The sequence below is a fragment of the Bubalus bubalis genome, chromosome 1 (genome assembly GCF_019923935.1).
Source record: "Bubalus bubalis isolate 160015118507 breed Murrah chromosome 1, NDDB_SH_1, whole genome shotgun sequence".
Lineage (NCBI taxonomy): Eukaryota > Metazoa > Chordata > Mammalia > Artiodactyla > Bovidae > Bubalus > Bubalus bubalis.
The window spans coordinates 60,473,546-60,495,699 of record NC_059157.1 but is presented as its reverse complement, the minus strand read 5'-3'; the positions used below and the strand labels follow the sequence as shown (position 1 = coordinate 60,495,699).

Here is a 22,154-nt window from a genome sequence, read left to right as displayed (position 1 = left end):
CCTAGAGTATTCCATTATTTGGCCTTTATTGTAAATTAGCATTTATCTTGAATTCTCATAGTTTATCTTATAAAATGGCTAATGATTAATATTTTCTTAAACTACATGTATACTCTCACTTACCCAAGCATTGATTTGCAATAGCAAATACTATTGAACACCTAGATAACCAGGCACTTTGGCGCTAGTGGTAAAGAACACTCTTGCCACTACAGATGTAAGAGACACAGATTCGATCCCTGGGTCAGGAAGATCCCTTGCAGAAGGGAATGGCAACCCACTCCAGTATTGTTGCCTGGAAAATCCCATGGACAGAGGAGCCTGGCAGGCTATGAACATAGGGTCACAAAGAGGCAGCACATGCACATCTAAGATTCAGAGATACAAATGTGAGGAAAAACAAACTAGTCCCTGCTATTGGCTTGTTACTCTGATGGGAAACACACTTTGGTTTAAAAAAAAAAAAATCAAATGGATAAATAAATAAGAATGTTTTGTGTAAATGTTAACTTTTTAGAAGAGAATTTACCTAATCAGATTTATATAAGCAAGTTGTAAAAAGAATAAAATAGAAACAATAATAGCAGGTGACTAGTCAATGTGTGTATATGTGTGTGTATTCTAGTGCATGTGTGCTCAGTTGTGTCTGACTCTGTAACCCCATAGACTAGGGCCAGCCAGACTCCTCTGTCCATGGAATTCTCCAGGCAAGAACACTGGAGTGTTACCTTCTCAAGGGGATCTTCCTGACCCAGGGATCAAACCCGTGTCTCTTTTGTCTCCTGCATTGGCAGGTGGATTCTTTACCAACTGCACCACCTGGGAAGCCCCCATGAGTGTGTGATTTGCTTTTCCACACGCATAAAGAGGGATGCCCAAATCCAGCCCCCTTTGCTACCACATGGGAAAAGGGAATTATACCCAGATACCTCATGTCATAAATTTTATGTATCAACATATTTTTTATTTATTTCCCCAAAGAAAGTGAGTGATCAAATTTTAAATTTGAATTATTTTGTGGAATATTTAACACAGTTTTGAGGAAAAGAATTCTTGACAAAATGGAATTTCTTCTTTCTATTTTTTTCTGAACAATATTTGGCTAGATAAATTTCAATGGAAAAAAGATTCTTAGTAAATATTCCATTCTAGCCACATTGGATTTATTTAAAGGGTGATGAGATTTTGTGGAGATTTTTAGCTATGTTCCGTAATGCATCCATTCTTACATTTTATAGGTAAGATTTTATTTTTCTTTATTTTTCTAGGAAAGATGGATCAAAAGAACCAATAGTGGAGATGAGAACAGAGGATGAAAGAATTACTAATCATGAAGATGGGAGCCCAGTAAATGAGCCAAATGAAACCACACCACTAACAGAACCTGAGTATGTAGCTTGAAATCCTTAATTATTTTGGGATAAATATTTTTAAACTATCACATTATCATTATCAATAGCATGTCTTGACAAATAACATTTTTAAAACGATGTTTCTTCTTCAATGAAAGTACATGTGAATATCAAAATTGAGATATTTCACATAAAGATTTTGTTTCAGTGTAGGAGAAAATCTCCTGTTTAAATATATATTCATCGAGGGTGGGATGATTTGGGAGAATGGCATTGAAACATGTATATTATCATATGTGAAATGAATCCCCAGTCCAGGTTCAATGCATGATACAAGGTGCTCAGGGCTGGTGCACTGGGAGGGATGGGATGGGGAGGAAGATGGGAGGGGGGTTCAGGATGGGGAACTCATGTACACCCATAAAAATAAATAAATAAATAAATATTCATAAGTTTATGCAAATATAGCAGAATAATGGAAGCATGTTTCAAATTTGGATTTTCCTGCACTGATCTTGCTGTTTAAGAAAGTGATACTTTCAAAATGTGATTGATTTTACCAAAATAAAAATATATCAGGAAATTAGTTACTGCTTTGACTATGAATACAGAGTTGTAAAATAGAAATAAATAGTGTGAAATAAACACGTCTATTTTTTAAATGTATGTTTGTCAAGAAGAAGAGATGCTGTTAAATAATCTATTATTTCAATGATGCTTGGTCTCCAGTCAAAGTTATGTTATTTACTTAATTCTGCATCCAGCAGAACTTGATTAAAACCACGATTAATACTTCAGCCAGACCCACAAAAATGGACATGTGCAAAGATGATGTTCATGAATATGAAGGTTAAAATGTTTAGAAACAAAGGCATTATTAGAAAGTAATAACAGCAGTATTCAACTGAATATATTCCCCTTATGGTGAATGGGCTTGCATAACTCAATGAAGATATAAGCCACACCATGTAGGGCCACCCCAGATGGACCACTCATAGTGAAGAGTTCTGACAAAAAACATGATCCACTGGAGGAGGGAATGGCAAACCACTCCAATATACTAGCATGGGAACCCCACAAACTGTATAAAAAGCAAAAAGGTATGACACTGAAAGATAACCCCCCAGGTCATAAGGTGTCCAGTGTGCTGCTGGGGAGACTGGAGGACAGCTACTAACAGCTTCAGGAAGAAGGAAGATGCGGGACCAGTTGTGGATGTGTCTGGTGATGAAAGTAAAATCCGATGCTGCGAAGAACAGTATTGCATATGAACCTGGAATGTTAGTTCTATGAATCAAGGTAAATCGGTCATGGTCAAGCAGGACAGAGCAAGAATAAACATCATCTTAGGAATTAGTGAACTAAAATGGACAGGAATGGGTGAATTTAATTCAGACGACCATTACATCTACTCCTATGGGCAAGAATCCAAAGGAAGAAATGGAATAGCCCTTATAATAAACAAAAAAATGAAAAATGCAGTTCTTGGGTGTAACCTCAAAAATGACAGAATGGCCTAGGTTTGTTCCCAAGGCAAACCATTCAACATCAGAGTAATCCAAGTTTATGCCCCAATGATTGATGCCAAAGAACCTGAAGCTGATCAGTTCTATGAAGACCTAGGAGACTTCCTAGAACTAACCCCCAAAAAGATGTCTGATTCATCATAGGGGATTGGAATGCAAAAGTTTGAAGTCAAGAGACACCTGGAAAGACAGGCAAGTTTGGCCTTGGAGTACAAAACGAAGCAGAGAAAAGGCTAACAGAATTCTGCCAAGAGAACAGAATATATAACAGGACTATATACAGCTATATATCAGAACTGATTATAGCAAACACGCTTTTACAACTGCACAAGAGACAACTTTACACATGGACATCACCAAATGGTCAGTACGAAATCAGAATAATTACATTCTTCAGCTGAAGATGGAGTAGATGAATATAGTCAGCAAAAATAAGACCTGGAGCTGACTGTGGCTCAGGTCATCAGCTCCTTAATAGCAAAATTCAGGTTTACACTAAAGAAAGTGGGGGAAAACTACTAGGCCAGTCACGCATGACTTAAATCAAATCCCCTATGAATATACAATGGGGGTGATAAATAGATTCAAGGGACTAGATCTAGTAAACAGAGTGCCTGAAGAACTTTGGACAGAGGTTTGTAATATTGGTCAGGAGGCAGCAAACAAAACCAATCCAAAGAAAAAGAAATGCAAGAAGGCGAAGTGGTTGTCTGAGTAGGCTGTACAGGAAGCTGAAGAAAAAGAGAAGTGAAAATCAAGGGCGGAAAGGTACACCAGACATGGAACAATAAACTGGTTCAAAACTGGGGAAACAGTACGTCAAGACTGTTGTCACCCTTCTTGTTTAACTTATATGCAGAGTACATCATGCAAAATGCCCGGCTGGATGAAACTCAGTTTGATTACTGGGATACCACTTTAATGACAGAAAGCCAAAAGAGTCTCCAGAGGGTGAAGGAGGAGAGTAAAAGAGTCAGCTTAAAACTCATTAGTGAAAAAAATAAAAAAAAACTAAGATCATGGCATCCGGTCTCATCACTTCATGGTAAATAGAAGGGGAAAAGGTGGAAACAGTGACAGATTTTGTCTTCTTGGGCTCTAAAACCACTGCAAATGTCTAAGCAATTAGACAATTGCTTCTAATTTCATAGGAAAGCTATGACAAACCTAGACAGTGTGTTAAAAAGTAGAGACATCACTTTGCCAACAAAGGTGCAGATTGTCAAGGCAACGGTCTTTCCAGTAGTCATGTGGAGAGACTGGACAGTAAAGACGTTCACATCCAGTTCTCTGGATGTGAGAACTGGACAGTAAAGAAGGCAGAGTACTGAAAAATTGATGCTTTGGAACTGTGTTGCTGGAGAAGACTCTTGAAAGTCCCTTGGACAGCAAGGAGATAAATCTAGTCACTCCTGAAGGAAATCAACCCTAAATATTCATTGGAAGAACTGATGCTGAAGTTGAACCCTCAATACTTTGGCCACCTAATGCCAATAGCTGACTTATTGGAAAAGACCCTGATGCTGCGAAAAACTGAAGACAGAAGGAGAAGAGGATGACAGAGGATGAGATGGTTGGATGGCATCACCGACTCAATGACAGAAACTTGGGCAAACTCCAGGAGACGGTGATGGACCGGAAAGCCTGACATGCTGTAGTCCATGGGGTTGTGAAGAGTTGGACATGACTTGGTGACTGAACAACAATAACAATTGAAAATATTTGATACTGCCAAAATCAGGGTGATCACGTTATTCTTTAAATATTGCTCACCAAAACGACATTTATATTTTACTGTTAAAAAAATCATTTTTCTTTACTAGCTAGTATTCTCTTGGAGAGAAATTTGATTTATGCTTCTCATCCTAAATCAAAGGCTGAGTGTTGTCACAGGTGAAGAAAATGACTTTTTTATAAATCCTCTTTATCTTCACTCAAGGGGAAAAATAATAATAATAATAATAATATTTAGACAAAGGTAGCAGTACTACTCTGAAGCTTTAATTTTGGTTTAAATCTTCAGGCCCTTTTAATGACTTCAGTTAGGGATTATTACACTCTAATTTGAAGTTGACTCTTGCAGAGGTAGTTTTTTAGTGTGGGTTCTGTACACTCCCCTTCAGAAATCAGAAATCTTTTCAATAAACAAAATATTATACAATAAAGAAACTTCTTACCTGTTAGTTAACATTTACTATGATATAATGGTGTATGAAAGCTGGCTAGGAAAATGCCCTTATATAGAACAGGGCTATATTTTGAAAGAAAACAAAACAAAATCAAAGCAAGATAATTTAATAATTATTCTGATTCTCAATTTAAAAATATTTAACATAAAAATAACAAAATTAACAGTAATCTTTAAAAATATAATGGCATAAACATAAGTAATGAATAAATATACATATACAAAAATACACCATCCAAGAGTTAATTGAAAACACTGATTAATTACAAGTATAGTAAATACTTCCGTAAGAGATATATTGATATTAAACATCTTGCTGCACTCCTGTTTAAGCTCTAAGTTTCTGTATATTTTGCTGCTAGAAGTAACTCATTGTTCTTATACTCCTTTATGGCTGATATTTTCAGTTCTTGGGAAAAACAGACAAGAAGAATTCTGAATGCACTATTTATAATAATCATAAAAGAGAGCCTGACCGAATAGTTTTAAGATAGATGATACTTCACTCCCAGCAATGAAATGACTTACTTTAGATTGTTTTGTTTTCATGTAATAGCTTTGACTTTGAGAAGACAATGGCTTTCTCTTCTCATTCAGATATATTAAAAAATTGCAAATACATCCCAGAGGAACTAGCACAGTAGCATTCATTATTCCATACAATGGTGAGGTTAAAGTCACAGAGGTGAATTCTATTTGTAACTTAATTATTACTTTATCAAACCTGATTTTTTTAATTCATTCTAATGTGTGTGTGTGTGTGTGTGTTAGTCATTTAGTCATGTTCACTGTTTGCGACACCATGGATTGTAGCCTGCCAGACTCCTCTGTCCCTGGAATTCTTTAGGCAAGAATGCTGGAATGGTTGCCATTCCCTTCTCCAGGGAGTCTTGTCAACCCAGGGATTGAATCCCAGTCTCCCACATTGCAGGCAGATTCTTTACCATCTGAGCCACCTAATTGTACTCCATTTCCTTCTACAAAACAATAATTTCTATATTTATGGATATCACTTAAAGTGCCTTAGCCAATTGTCTATTATTTTTATATTCTCTTCCAGAAAATTGCCTTTAAAAGAAGAAAATGGGAAAGAAGGCCTAAATTCAGAAACGATAGAAATTAAGGTTTCTAATGACATCATTCAATCAAAAGAAGATGACAGCAAAGCATAACAGGAAGATTACAGTCTTGAATGATGAATGCTACAAAGAGCATTTGGATTGCAGTGACCCTATGACCAAAATTATTCCACTGACCTTAATTTCTTGGCAAACTTCTAGCTTGGAATAGCTTGTACACGTATACATAAGATCCAATCTTCCTGCCCATGGTCCATTTCCTTTTGTTGTTATTGTTGTACTGTTGTTGCTTATTTTGTTATGAATTTCAATAGAGACCTGACTGGCACCAACTCTTGTGTATTCAATTGACTCTATGATTGAAGTACTGCAATTTATTATATAGGTAAAATGCTCTATTTCTTCAGAAGTGTATTTCCTACCACAACCTCTCCACAAATAGGAGTTTAAGAAAAAGCAAAACAAAAGCTTTGTGAGCTAAATGTATAAAAAAGCCCTGCATGTTTTTTAGTACAATTTTGGGCAAATAGATTATTAAAATGGATTTCAGGTTAAGATGAAAATACTTAAGGTTACACTTTTCATCCAGAGAACTTCAGGGAATTTGGGCTTGAAGGAGCTAGTTGTCTTTAGCAGATGTTAAATATTGAGAGATACTTTGGGAAATTCTTTTTAGGTTATAATTACAGTGCTACTTCAATGTTAATTGTTAATAAATAGACGCTGAAGTGCCAGATCAAAATTGTTACCCATTTGAACGAATATTAGTTGTGTGTAAAATTAGATTAGAAAGATTCCATAAATCTCTATCTCTTATAGATGCCACATTCACTCATAATGGATTACACACAATGAAAATGTATTGCAAGTGAAATAATATTGATTTTTGCCCTCAGCTTCAAATAAAGTAAACTGAAATGGGAACAATATCAATGTTGTCTTGATATATTTATAAATGTGATATATGTGGTTATCTTTTACTTTTTAAACTAATTTTAATCAAAAAATGTCTTTAGTGTTTAAATACTGCAAATCATATCCTCAGATACATTTTCCCCATTATTTTAGATAATCTCTCTTTAAAAATTCATTTTCCCAGTGTTATAGGTTAACCATTATATGTAATTGGCTAATGGAACTTAAAATCCTTAGTGGTTAAATTATGGAGAAATTAACATTAAACATTGCCATAAAGGTGTCAGTGACAAATGATTAAATCGCCACTATGTGTTTTTATTCTGGATGTGGTAGCTAGAAGTCATTTTAAGATTTTGATAAACAATTTTGGTTGAAGAAATTCCTCAGATAATCAACACAAATTTTCTAATATTACTTATTAGTAATATGTACCAGAATAAATACATATTAACTTCCAAGCTATGCAAGCTCCCAGAGGTAAAAGGCTGAAAAATACTTTTCACTTATATATGAGGTTAAAAATATGTATTTATGATTATAAGTAGACATACCAAACGGGAGCAAGTTTTAGGTTACTTCTTACCCTAGAGAGCCAAAGGTTTCTTTAGGTCCCATCACATTCATAACCTTTCGTGTTTCAGGTGGTGAAGCTTAACTATAATAGACAGGTTAGGAAATGCAGACCAATAGAACGTTGGAGGAAAGGCTTCACAGTGGAGAGTGATACTGCTGCTTTAGGGCATCTCTCTATGGGGATCTTTTGACAAATATTAAATGTAATACTAACATCACTCATGAACACTTTTATTTACAAAGTGCTTAAAACTGTCAACTTAGGAGAGACAGCTAACTCTCCAAAACTATAGTTATTAGAGGACAGAAGGTGCCCATCTGCACGTTCAGGCACCAAATCTCCACAGTGTCCTTGCCGTGATGTACAGGGTTATACGATGCAGGAATCTCTCCTTGCTATCCTTTCAGGCACATCCTCAAGAAAAAACTTCCTGTGCCTACCTAGGAATTTGAGTAGGAATTATCTGGTCTCTTGATGAATTTGACTGTTGCTGTTTAAGTTATGCTTTTCTGATCATCTCTTTGCTTTATTTTACTTTCTTTTTCCTTTGTTTTCCCTTTTGTATCAATGTGCTAAAACTAAGAAAAAAAAAAAAATACTTGAATTAGTTTGTGCAGAGTAACTGGGCTTAGCAAAGTGTCCAGGAAGCAATCGGCATGGATGCTTATTTTTCCAGGATAGGGCTACATGGTTTTAAAGTAAATACAGTGAAAGAATTAGAGAAACTAAGAAAGCAGTTTAGCATGTTTACTCTTGTGATATCTGTGCTATACTTCAAGAGCAGAGAAATCATTATAAAGAACAAAGATTTTTGTTTCCTCAGTCTGAAAGTTCTGATTCTGTCATTTCTTTGGACTTTTCACCATAAAGCAGTTTGATTAAATAATTATTTTATATATATATATATAAGTACATTATATATAAATATGTAGGCTGTTAAATTTTTTGCCACCAATGTGGAGTGATGATCTGAAGTTAACAGATAATCTGAAACTAATTGTAAACAGACTGTTTCCAGTGCATTGTTTCAATTGTCTGAGTGGTCCTTATCTCTTGTCCTTGAAATCCATGCCCTGCAACAGCGAGGCTATACTGTGATAAACCTTTTTTTGTTTGTTTGTTTGTTTGTTTCTTTTTTTTTTTAAGCATTTCAATGGAATACTCCAAATGACTCTACTTGTAAAAGTTTCAAAATGAGAGCTGGTTTGTAGTAAATTGTAAAATATGAGTAGACCTGAAATGATCTGTTTATTTTTCATTCTTATTCTAAACTAAACATATCCATACATCTGTATAAATATTATTTTTAATGTCTGAGAGTACTCTTAAATGTTAGTATAAAATGTCAAAAGATTGAACTGAATATAGGTAGTGTTAAATAATTGGAACGCTGTGCTATTTTAAACAAAGAAGCAAAAATATCACTGAAAATTCTGGTATTTCTTGATAGGTTATGTGCAATTAGGCAATGACAATCTATATTCAATGACATATAAGAGAGAAAAGTAATATTAGAATTTTAATATGTGTTTTGTTTTTAAGACTGGCACAAATTAATGTGTCAATGTACTTTACAATGATCTGCAAAGAAATTTTAAAATTTTGATTTCTAAAGATTTATTTATTATTTTTGTGGATTGACTTATGGACATTCAATTGATTCTAACATCTAACATTAATATTAATGTAATGCTTCTCAATTTTTCCTGCATTTTTTACTACTAATACCTACGAAAGCATTTTTTCAAAGGCTATTTGATCCAGAAACATTTACATGAATCTTGGTCTTTGAATTAAACATTTATATAAATAGAAGATTTTTATTAATCAAATTATTTATTTGAGTGCCAATAATTAATTGTAACTTTATACTCATACCTTAAGTTTATGCTTCTTATTTTAAATAATTAAGAGGTATTTGTGCCTTTAGATTAGCATGATCTTTATTAAAAGAAAAAAGAACTGCAATCTCTATTGATATATTTTGCTTATATCTATGACACTTGAATGATACTGTCTTATCTATATTTAGTGAATAAGCTCAGTTCAGGCTACTTCACCTTGAATACAAAATCTCAATAAAACAAATTATTCTGTGTAACTTATTTCCACTCTTGATAAAGCAATTCTTTTAATGCACACATAAAACATACTTAGATTGTTCTGTATCGTTGTTGTAGACAATAAATACATTCTAGATATTGTTGAAATTGAGTTTTACTAGTTGTGAAACAAAGACAACAGACCACTATTTAAAATAGGATAAATTATTATGGTGTCACTTGGGTCTACATTATTCCTGTTATATATTTGACTGGGGATCATAAACCATCCTTTATTGTTGATGATAATAATTGATGAAAATATCTACAACTGAAGTGGTAGCAAGAACAATCTCAATTTCTTAATTTTAGGAAATATTGAAATAGCATATTACAATTACATATTAAATTTGCAATGTTGTTTTTCATGAAGAATAATGTAAATGCTCAGTTTCAATACCTCATGGGTTCTTTTTCATAATCATATCCAAAGAGCTTATTCAACAGACTTTATAAGTAGATGAAATTACAGTTTTTAAATGAGATGGATTGCATTATTCATCTTTAGAAAGAAAAGATTTGCATCTTCATATTAACCCTTTGAATCATTATTGCATTGTCTTTCACACTGAAATCACATATGGATGTGTTAACATATGCCAAAATTCAACTGTGGAAGGCTCATAGAAATGAAACACTTCAATCCTAAAGTGAAAATCTCTCAAAAATGTCTTCTACTTACAGACTTAATAATGTTGAGATGAAATGATTACACATGTAACTGAGTCCATACGTAGCAATTGCTGAACAAAATATGATTTCCTTCCAAATTCCTCTTCTTTCTTTTTAAAAATTGTATTTTCTCATTAGATGCAGCTATTTAACAACATTACACACAATGCTAATAATTTCTTCTCTTAAGCTCATATTATATGCAACATTTAATATTTATTTGGTAAACATATTTAATATCCTTAGAAAAATTGTTTATTATTCATTATAGGATTTTACTGACACCTTAAGTACATTAGTTGGTACAACTACTGTAATTTCTTAAATATTTTCAGGATTTTAAGCACATGATGTTCTTAATAGTTAATATAAAAATTGCCCATACAAAGTTAATATCGCCACTTATTTTAATCATTTTCCTAAAATTAAAGCATATATCTTTTAGCATCTGGTCTTAGCCTTCCTTGGAAAAGTGAAGCATTGACTATTGGAGCATTTCAATCACAACCAGACATTGGAGAATAGATGAAACAAAGAACTGAAAGAATTCAGAAAGGCAAACTGAGCTCTGACACTAGGACTAGGTAAGAAGGACCATCATGTGAGAAGTGTTGGAGCAAGGACAAGGACGATTGTATAGATAAAAATTAAGGCCAATAATACTGATGCAAAGGAGGAAACTTACAGAAATCCAGAGAAGAGAGTTAACATATATAGAAGCTATGATTCAACTTTGCAAATAGGAGTTATTTTAGAGAAAAACAGGCATTATGTAAAATAAATGGTACTGTTAAAGAGAAAACATATCTATTCCAAGTTTTGAAGGGATGTTCATGGTTTAGCATTTGCCTCTAAACTCTGTTAGGCATCTGTAAACTTAGAAATAAAGTTTAAAAAAGAATCTTATTTTTTGGTATGTGAATTCTATGCTGTGCTCAGTATGCGTTAAAACATGCTGCCTTTTATTTTCTTTAACTTATATATGCCATTCAAATTCTATATTGTTAAGTTAGCGACCACAAAATTTTCTTTTTGTTTCAATAGAGTATGTCCCTATGAAATGCTGTGTATATATGTCTAAACTGTAAAAATTATACTGCAAATGTTGAAGTTTTGTATTTATGAAAGACATTGAAAGTATGGCTTACAGTATATCAAAATTGTCACTCTTCACCATTTGTATATTAATAGTAAAAATAATTTTACTTTAATAAAGTGTTGCATTTATGTTTATTTTGAATAGTATCTTGCAATGAATGAGCTTATGACTTTACAATTTTTTTTTTTGAAAGAGGTTCCCAGACCTATCTCTATACATTCAAAAGAAGAGAATGCTTTCTGTCATCTTGCCTCATCCTGAGTCAATCTTTTGGCTTCTATGCCTTGTGCAGTCAGAGAATGTAATGAATAAACACTTGGTAAGAGCAGTGAATCTCAAACCATGGCCCCTAGACCTGTAGCATTGACACCACCTGGGAACTGATTAAAAATGTGAACTTCTGGACCCCACCATGGACCTAAAAATCAGAGTAATCTGGGAGAGGGGCCCAGGAGCCTGTCTTTCTAACAAGCCATCCCAGTACTTCTGAGGCACATAGAAATTTGATATGCACTTGGTAAAAAGACACCTTAGAAATAAGATAGTTCTAGTTCATGTCACAATTTTATTTCTCATGTTGATCATTTTTTTAGGACTTTGTGAGTTATAAAAAAAAGTTAATCATTGCTCAGAAGTTTTAACAAAGTATTTTCTTTAATTTTACTTTTAAAACTAAATTTAATTCATTCTTAAAATAAAAAAAAAAGACCAAACTTTCACAAGGGATAACTTTCAATATAAGCTTTATAAGTTGCCCAAACACACACACAAACATAGACACACACACACACACATATATGTATACATAGACATATATAGGTATATATAGTTAAAAGTAGCATTAGATAAGCTTTGAAGAGTGAAAAATGGAGACATTTAAATTTTGTATTGTTTCTTATATTAATTACTTTTATTTAGCAGATATTGTTGCTTAGTCATGAAGTCATGCCCAACTCTGTGACACCATGGACAGAAACACACCAGATTTTCTCAGTTTAGTTTAGTCACTCACGTACGTTCAACTCTTTGCGACCCCATGGACTGCAGCACACCACGCTTTGACATCCATGACCAATTCCCAGAGCTTGCTCAAGTTCATATCCATTGAGTTGGTGATGCCATCCAACCATCTCACCCTCTATTGTCCCCTTTTCCTCCTGCCCTCAATATTTCCCAGCATTAGGGTCTTTTCCAGTGAGTCAGTTCTTCATATCAGGTAGCCAAATTGTTGGAGCTTCAGCTTCAGCATCAGTCCTTCCAATGAATATTCAGGACTGATTTCCTTTAGGATTGATAGGTTTGATCCCCTTGCTGTCCAATGGACTCTCAAGGGTCTTCTCTAACACCACAGTTCAAAAGCATCAGTTCTTCTGCACTCAGCTTTCTTTATGGTCCAACTCTCACATCCATACATGACTACTGGAAAGCCATAGCTTTGACAAGACGAACATTTGTTGGCAAAGTAATTAATGTCTCTGTTTTTCATATGCTGTCTAGGTTGGCCATAGCTTTTCTTCCAAGGAGCAAGGGTCTTTGAATTTCATGGCTGCAATCACCATCTGCAATGATTATGGAGACCAAAAAAATAGTCGGTCACTGTTTCTGTTGTTTCCCCACCTATTTGCCATGAAGTGATGGGACTGGATGCGATGGTATTAGTTTTTTGGATGTTGAGTTTTAAGCCAGCTTTTTCACTCTCCTCTTTCACTTTCATCAAGAGGCTCTTCAGTTCCTCTTTGCTTTCTGCCATAAGCGTAGTGTCATCCGCATATCTGAGGCTATGGATATTTCTCCCAGCAATCTTGATTCCAGTTTGTGCTTCATCCAGCTCGGCACTACACTTGATATATTCTGCATATAAGGTAAGTAGGCAAAGTGACAAAATATAGCCTTCACATACTCCTTTCCCAATTTGGAAGCAGTCTGTTGTTCCATGGCCAGTTCTAACTGTTGCTTCCTGACCTGCATACAGATTTCTCAGGAGGCAGGTAAGGTGACCATCTCTTTAAGAATTTTCCAGTTTGTTGTGATCCACACAGTAAAAGGCTTTGGCATAGTTAATAAAGCAGAAATAGATGGTTTTTTTTTTATGGCATTTTCTTGCTTTTTCTGTGATCCAGTGGATGATGGCATTTGATCACTGGTTCCTCTGCCTTTTATAAATCCAGCTTGAACATCTGGAATTTCTCAGCTCACATCCTGGTGAAGCCTATCGTGGAGAATTTTGAGCACTACTTTGCTTGAGTGTGAGATGAGTGCAATTGTGTGGTAGTTCGAACATTTTTTGGCATTGCCTTTCTTTGGGATAAGAATGAAAACTGACCTTTTCCAGTCCTGTGGCCACTGCTGAGTTTTCCAAATTCCCTGGCATATTGTGTGCAACACTTTAGCAGCAGTGTCTTTTAGAATTTGAGGCTTCTCTGTCCTTCAGTATTTCCCATATTTGCTCAAACTCATGTCCGTTTAGTCGATGATGCTATCCAACCGTCTCATCCTCTGTTGCCCCCTACTCTTTCTGTCTTCAATCTTCCCTAACATCAGGGTCTTTTCCAATGAGTCATCTCTTCTCATCAGGTGGTCTATATATTGAAGCTTCAGCTTCAGCATCAGTCCTTCCAATAAATATTCAAGGCTCATTTCTTTTAGTACTGACTTGTTTGATCTCCTTGCATTTCAATGGACTCTCAAGTGTCTTCTCCAGCACCAAGGTTGAAAACATCAATTCTTAAGTGCTCAGCCTTCTATATGGTGCAACTCTAACACCTGTATATGACCACTGGAAAAACTATAGCTTTGACTATATGGACCTTTGTCAACAAAGCAATGTCTTTGCTTTCTAATATGCTGTCTAGGTTTGTCACAGCTTTTCTTCCAAGGATCAAGTGTCTCTTAATGGCATGGCTACTGTCACCATCCCCAGTGATTTTGGAGCCCAAGTAAAGAAAATCAATCACTGCTTCCACTTTCCCCCTATCTATTTGCAATGAAGTGATGGGACTGAATGTCATGATCTTAGATTCTTGAATGTTGAGTGTTAAGCCACCTTTTTCACTCTTCTCTTTCACTCTCATCAAGAGGCTCTTTATTTCTTCTTCCATTTCTGCCATTATAATGGTATCATCTGCATGTGTGAGATTGTTGATATTTCTCCCAGCAATTTTGATTCCAAATTGTGTCATCCAGTTTGGCATTTCACATGATGTACTCTGCATATAAGTTAAATTAAAAAATATGGCAATTTGAGCATTCTTTGGCATTGCCCTTCTTTGGGATTAGAATGAAAACTGACCTTTCCCACTCTATGCTGTTTTCTGAATTTTCTGACATTTTAAGTGCAGCTCTTCAACAGCATCATCTTGTAGGGTTTTAAGTAGATGAAATGGAATTCTTCCACCTCCACTAGCTTTGTTTGTAGTAATGCTTCCTAAGGCCCATTTGACTTCACACTCCAGGATGTCTGACTGTAGGTGAGTGACCACATCATTGCAGTTATACCGGCCATTAGGACCTTTTTAGTAGAGTTATTCTAAATATCCTTTCCATCTCATCTTAATTTTTTCCATTCCTCTTAGGTCTTTATTGATTCTGTCCTTTAGAATGTCCATCCTTGCATGAAATGTTCCTTTGATCTCTAATATTCTTGACAAGATCTGTAGTCTTTCCCATTCTTTTTTTTCCTACTTCCATGCATTGTTTATTTAACAAGTCCTTCTTATCTCTTCTTGCTATTCTCTGGAACTCTGCATTCAGTTGAGTATATTTTCCCCTTTCTCCCTTGTCTTTTGCTTCTCTTCTTCAGCTATTTGTTAAGTCTCAGACAACCACTTTGCCTTATTGCATTGCTTTTCCTTTAGAGGGGTTTTGGTCACTTCCTCCTGTACAGTGTTATGAACTTCCATTCATAGTTCTTCAGGCAATCTGTTTATCAGATCTAATCCCTAGAATTTATTCATCACCTCCACTTTATAACCATAAGGGGTTTGAATTAGGTCATACCTGGATTGCCTAGTAGTTTTCCCTTCTTTGTTCAATTTAATCCTGGATTTTGCAATAAGGAGCTTATAATCCGAGTCACAGTCAGCTCTAGGTCTTGTTTTTGCTTCCTGAATAGAGCTTTTCCATCTTTGGCTGCAGAGGAAATAATCAAATTGAATTTGGTATTGACCATCTAGTGAAGTCCATGTGTATAGTCTTATGTTGTTGGAAAAGAGTATTTCCTATGATCAGCATGTTCTCTTGTTAAAACTCTGTTAGTTTTGTCCTGCTTCATTTTGTTCTCCAAGGCCAAACTTGTCTGTCATTCCAAGTGTATCTTGACTTTCTACTTTTTCATTCCAATCCCCTATGATGAAAATGACATCTTTTTCAGGGGGAGAAAGGATAGTTTTAGAAGGTGTTGTTGGTCCTCATAGAACTGCTGAACTTCAGCTTTTTCAGCATCAGTGGTTGGGGCATAACTTGGATGACAGTAATGTTGAGTAGTTTGCCTTGGAAATGAACCAAGATCATTCTGTCATTTTTGAAATTGAATACAAATACTGCATTTTGGACTCTTTTGCTGACAATGAGCACTATTCTATTTCTCTAAGGGATTCTCATCCACAGGAGTAGATATAATGGTCATGTGAAATAAATTCACTCATTCTTGTCCATTTTGGTTCACTGATGCCTAAGATGTCAATGTTCACTCTTGCCATTCCTGCTTGACTATGTCCAATATACTTTGATTCACAGACATAGCATTACAGGTTCTTATGCTGGAAAGAACAATTTCAATATTGTTTTTATAGCATCAGACTTTACTTTCATCACCAGACACATTCTGGTTCTCCAGGCAAGAATACTGGAGTGGGTTGCCATTTCCTTCTCCAGTGAACCATGTTTCATCAGAACTGTTCACTAGGACCTGTCCATCTTGGGTGACCCTGCATTGCATGGCTCTTAATTTCATGGAGTTATGCCAGAAAAGTTGCCATGACAAGTCTGTGATCACTTTATCTTCCTGTCATGTATCATAAGCATGATCAGTGTTTGAGACTAATTGATAAGATTCAAAAAAGAATATGCAGAATAATGAGTATTATTAAAATCTATCCAAAACATTTTATACTATCACATCTGGAGATCAAGTCATTGCAAATTCTCTTGGAATAGTCTTTTATAAATGGCAAGTTTTAGAAGGAAGTTGCAGTTTTCTTTAAACTTTGATGTATTGATTGGGAGAAGAAAATAGTCATTTTACTTGTAAGCAAGGAACCAAACTTTGTAAAGAGGGGTGAAATATATACTCTGGAGCACTCAATGGGAGTCTTAAAGGCTTTATAATCAAGTTAGACTATGTGAAACTCCCTTTACCAATTCTAATGGAACCACCTTCTGAAAAGCATAAATTTAATTTTCACTAACACAGAAATCAAGAAATTCACATTTTCACTTACTGGGGGGGAAAAAGATGAGAAAATAGTTTCCCATTAAATGACAGTTGGAATAGAACTTAGATCATTGGAGTAATAATAGAAAACAAATAAGAATCCAGATATTGGAATTAGACTAGATCTGGGCCTACTTCCCAATTCTCACCATCTATCGCTCACTCTGAGCAATTTATATAAAAATTTAGGACTTGACTTTCTCATCAATAATAGTGATGTCAAACTAAGTACAATTTATCTCCAAGAATCAATGTAAGGATTTACTGAGATGATGTTTATGAAGTTCTTTGGGCAATGTCTACCACACAGAATGAAAGGAAAAAAAAATGATTCTCTATCTGTCATATTTCAGCACTGTGTTAGTCAGCTATTTCATAACTTTTAGAGACAAACCATAATGTGTTGAATGATTTGCCCAAGTGTAGGCTCATGCAAGGGCTCCCCAGGTGGTAAAGAACATGCCTGCCAGTGAAGGAGGCCTAAAAGTCACGGGATCCATCCCTAGGTTGGAAAGATCTCTTGGAGGAGGGCATGGCAACGCACTCCAGTATTCTTGCCTGGAGAATAACCTGGACAGAAAAGCTTGGTGGCTATGGTCCCTAGGGTTGCACAGAGTTGGATACAACTGAAGCAACTTGGCACGCATACTCACACACAGGCTCATGTAAACATTTTAAGCACATTTAAGGTAGACTAAGGATTCCCGGGTTACTCAGTAATAAAGAATCTTCCTGCCAAGCAGGAGACATGGATTCGATCCCTAGGTGGGGAAGATCCCCTGGAGAAGAAAATAGAAACCTAATCCAGTATTCTTGCCTGGGAAATCCCATAGACAGAGGAGCCTGGAGGGCTATAGTCCCTGGGGTCACAAACAGATATAACTTAATGACTAAACAGCAACAGCAGCAAGGTAGGCTAGGCTAAGCTATGATGTTTGGCAGGTAAGGTGTAATAAATGTATTTTCATCATATGATACTTAACATGGGTTTATCAGGACCTAACCTCATGGTAAATTCAGAAAGAAATGTAATCCCCCTCTTTGGCCACTATAGAAGATTTTCCTTCATTTAGACCTGTTTCTACTCCCTGGGGATGGTTACTAATATTGTATTTCTCAAGGACTCTTAGGGTGATTTTTGCTATCTTTGCTTTTCTGTAGGAAATGATGTGTGATTGTATGAGTAAATTTCTCGGCCTGCTTCTTGTCTAGATATATTTAGTACCTAGAAATCTATTTAAACGGTCTAATTCCATTAAGTTCAAGCTGATACAAGTCCTTTAAAAACAGTGATTTTTATATGTGTTAGATTGTAATCCACCACATAACACAAAATTCCCACATTCAAATCTCTTTAAGATGGTCCATCTTTATAATGTGATGCAAAATGGGATGAATTACAAATTTTCTTAAGATTCTTAAAAGCTCATTTGTCCAATTGAGAAACTTTACACAGCACTTCTTTAAATTTCTGTTACCTGAACACTGGTGCCCTTGATTTGACTTTTCATCTCAGGACTATGTTTTGCTAGTAATACCCTGATTCTGTTCTTTATCCTTATGCTATGTATTACTCTGAGAAACTTCTGACAGCAGTATGGGAGTGAGAGAAAAAATTTTGTGAAAGAAAAATACCCCTCTAAATACTGCTCTAAAATTTCTTTAGCATGTCTCTCTCTTGCAACAACTTATACCTGAGAAGAAAAAAAAGACAATTACCACTTCAATATGCTGTCCATGAATCTGAGAGATTCATAAACTCACTTGTTACATTTTCTGTTTTCTGATTTATCACAGGCAACACATTTTCTAAGTGTTTTGCCTATACAAAATGTGGTTTTCTTAGTCTTTAGTCTTTAAAAGCAATTTCCTCACTATTCGAGTAGACTTCACCAGCCAGTCTCCTTACCTACATGCAGGCCTCTATCTCCTACCGAGTCAGAAAATCAAGACAGAAATTTGGGGGTTTTTGTTACAATGGTATTTCATTTGTGGTGTATAAGTTTCTGTTTCCCCTTTTCTGTGTTTGTTAGTATTAGTTTCCTATTGCTGCTCTAAGAAAGGATAAGAAGTTAGTGACATACAAATCACAAATTATCACTTTACAATTCTTGAAGTCAAACTCTGACATGGGCCTCACTGGGCTAAAGTCAAAAACACTTGGGAATGAATTGTCTGATGAGACACACATGCTGACAAAGCAAAAAGGCTTTATTAGGTAGGAGTGATTGGGTGGAGTACAGAAGGGTTAGGGAACCCAGGAGAACTGCTCTGTGACCTGGCTTGAAATCTCAGATTTTATGGTTAGTTTCTGGGTTGTCTCTGACCAATTACATTGCTTGACCAATAGTCTGACTCAGGGTCTTCCCTGGCACTGCGTGCATCTCTCAGCCAAGATGGATTCCAATGAAAAAGACTCAGGGAGATTAGTCATCTTCTTCTTTAGGTCAGTCTTGAATTCTCCTGGTTAGTTTTCCAGGGCAGCATCATGTTCCTTATCGGGTCCTCCTGTTGTGATACAACTCATGCAAACAGGCCTGGCCAAGGTGGGAGGTTCCTTAATAGAACCCTAAGATCAACATATGAATACGGTTGGGTTCATGGTGAGGCCCTTCTTCCCAGTCATATCTTTACATGATCTTTCCTTGGTGAAAGATGGAGAGAGTTTGTTCCTTTTTCTCATCTTTTTAGGAGGGCACTAATCTCATTATGAAGGCCCCATATTCATGATCTAATCTAACTCTATATCCCAAAGGCTTCATTCCAAATACCATTACATTAGGGATTAGATTTCAACTCATGAATTTTTAGGGACTACAAATATTCAGTCCATAGCATAAACATTGCCACTTTTCATCAGCAAAGCCGGCAATTGCCGACTTGGGCCTCTGGTTCTGTCAACATACTTCCTCCTCTGACTCACAACTCCCTGCTTCCTTAGATCCATTTAGAGAATCCAACATAATATCTTCTCCTCATGGTTTTTAATCAAGTCAGCAAAGTTTCTTTCTTTCTTTCTTTTTTTAATGTAAGGCAATATATTTGAATGTTTTGGAGATTAGAATCTGGGTATACTTTAGGGACCACTATTCTGCTCAGCAGTATATGTTAGAAACCATTGCAAAATATGATGTCATATTTTATAATATTATAATTTTGTATGTTGACTTGACAGAGCTTTTTGTTTTGTTTCTGCTTCATTGATATCTGGAGGTCAGCTAGACACTTGCAATAAGATGGAATTGCAAGAAACTGGATTGTGGATGATGATCTCTCATCCACTAGGCTTTTTATCATATGACCTCAAGTCATTCTGCAGTAAAATTCAAAGGTCTTTAGAGTGTGGTGAATGGCTTTCAAAAGGAGGTATTTCAGAGCATGAGTTCCAATGTGCAAATATTTATCAATCCTTTGCTAGCATAACTCTTGTTAATATAGACAACAGCTTGAAAATTTTGTGACTACCTAGGACTGGATGAAGCACATGCTGGAATTAAGATTGCTGGGAGAAATATCAATAACCTCAGATATGCAGATGACACCGCCCTTATGGCAGAAAGTGAAGAAGAACTAAAGAGCCTCTTGATGAAAGTGAAAGAGGAGAGTAAAAAAGTTGGCTTAAAGTTCAATAATCAGAAAACTAAGATCATGGCATCTGATCCCATCACTTCATGGCAAATAGGTGGGGAAACAGTGGCAGACTTTATTTTGGGGGGCTCCAAAATCACTGCAGATGTTGACTGCAGCCATGAAATTAAAAGATGCTTGCTCCTTGGAAGGAAAGTTATGACCAATCTAGACAGCATATTAAAAAGCAGCAGCATTACTTTTCCAACAAAGGTCCATTTAGTCAAACTATGATTTTTCCAGTAGTCATGTATGGATGTGAGAGTTGGACTATAAAGAAAGCTGAGCACTGTAAAATTGATGCTTTTGAACTGTGGTGTGGGAGAAGACTCTTGACCATCTTAGATAGTATACTGAAAAGCAGAGACATTACTTTGCCAACAAAGGTCCGTCTAGTCAAGGCTATGGTTTTTCCTCTGGTCATGTATGGATGTGAGAGTTGGACTGTGAAGAAGGCTGAGCGCTGAAAAATCGATGCTTTTGAACTGTGGTGTTGGAGAAGACTCTTTAGAGTCCCTTGGACTGCAAGGAGATCCACCAGTGCATTCTGAAGGAGATCAGCCCTGGGATTTCTTTGGAAGGAATGATGCTAAAGCTGAAACTCCAGTACTTTGGCCACCTCATGCGAAGAGTTGACTCATTGGAAAAGACTCTGATGCTGGGAGGGATTGGGGGCAGGAGGAGAAGGGGACGATAGAGGATGAGATGGCTGGATGGCATCACTGACTCGATGGACGTGAATCTGAGTGAACTCCGGGAGTTGGTGATGGACAGGGAGGCCTGGCATGCTGCAGTCCATGGGGTTGCAAAGAGTCAGACACAACTGAGCAACTGAACTGAACTGAACTGAGTCAGTGTGAGAGTATTTCACCAAGAAGTATGATTTATTAACAGCAACAAATAAAACAGAATCTGCCCAAGCAGTGAAATGGCTCAAAAAATAAGTCACAATAGAGTTTCCACAATTAGAAAATCATGGAATATAAAAAATAAATAATTGTAGTAATATAAAGTAATGCACATTTATATAATATACCTTATCATTCATTCCTATTATTTTTATAACTAAAATTCTGATAAGGAGAATGATAAAATTACTTTTCTTGGTTTATAAATCTGGAAAGTCACAGAAACAAAATTCAAATTCAGATCAATTACTCATTCAATTTTCTTCATTAAAGCATTACATATAAAGAGACGGTGTAGATTGATAAAGTTTAAAATTAATCTTAGAGCATGACTAGATTAATATATACATTGGACTTGATAAAGCAATATTATAAGAATCACTACACGATTAAAATATGATTGATTTTGATATACTTAAGTATTATAAGAATAAAATATGTGCATATAATAAATATAAGGAATAGCATTATAGAAAATACATTAAAGTTTTGTAATTTTAAAAGTCAGAGAAAAAATTATCAGTGTCAAGTAAAACTTACTTGGATAATCGCTTACCTTGATTTCATTCCACAGTAGTAAGGAACATTCAGAGTCTAATTCTTCAGTCTAGGAGTATATGAAATTCTGATTACTTTTATTTGTTATTTTTTTTGTTGTTCGAGTATCATTGCTTTGCA

The 22,154-nt window shown here is 35.6% G+C and overlaps 1 protein-coding gene across 1 annotated transcript in view; it reads left to right on the top strand.

Annotated features, from left to right (window-relative positions):
- The window catches only part of NCAM2 (neural cell adhesion molecule 2), a 575,454-nt gene extending 563,803 nt beyond the window's left edge, over positions 1 to 11,651 (top strand). The window contains exons 17-18 of the mRNA XM_025282108.3: positions 1,269 to 1,388; positions 6,127 to 11,651. Of these exons, the coding sequence (XP_025137893.1) occupies positions 1,269 to 1,388; positions 6,127 to 6,238 (232 nt within the window). The 3' untranslated portion in view covers positions 6,239 to 11,651. The remainder of the gene's footprint in view (positions 1 to 1,268; positions 1,389 to 6,126) is intronic.
- The last annotated feature ends 10,503 nt before the right edge of the window (positions 11,652 to 22,154 follow it).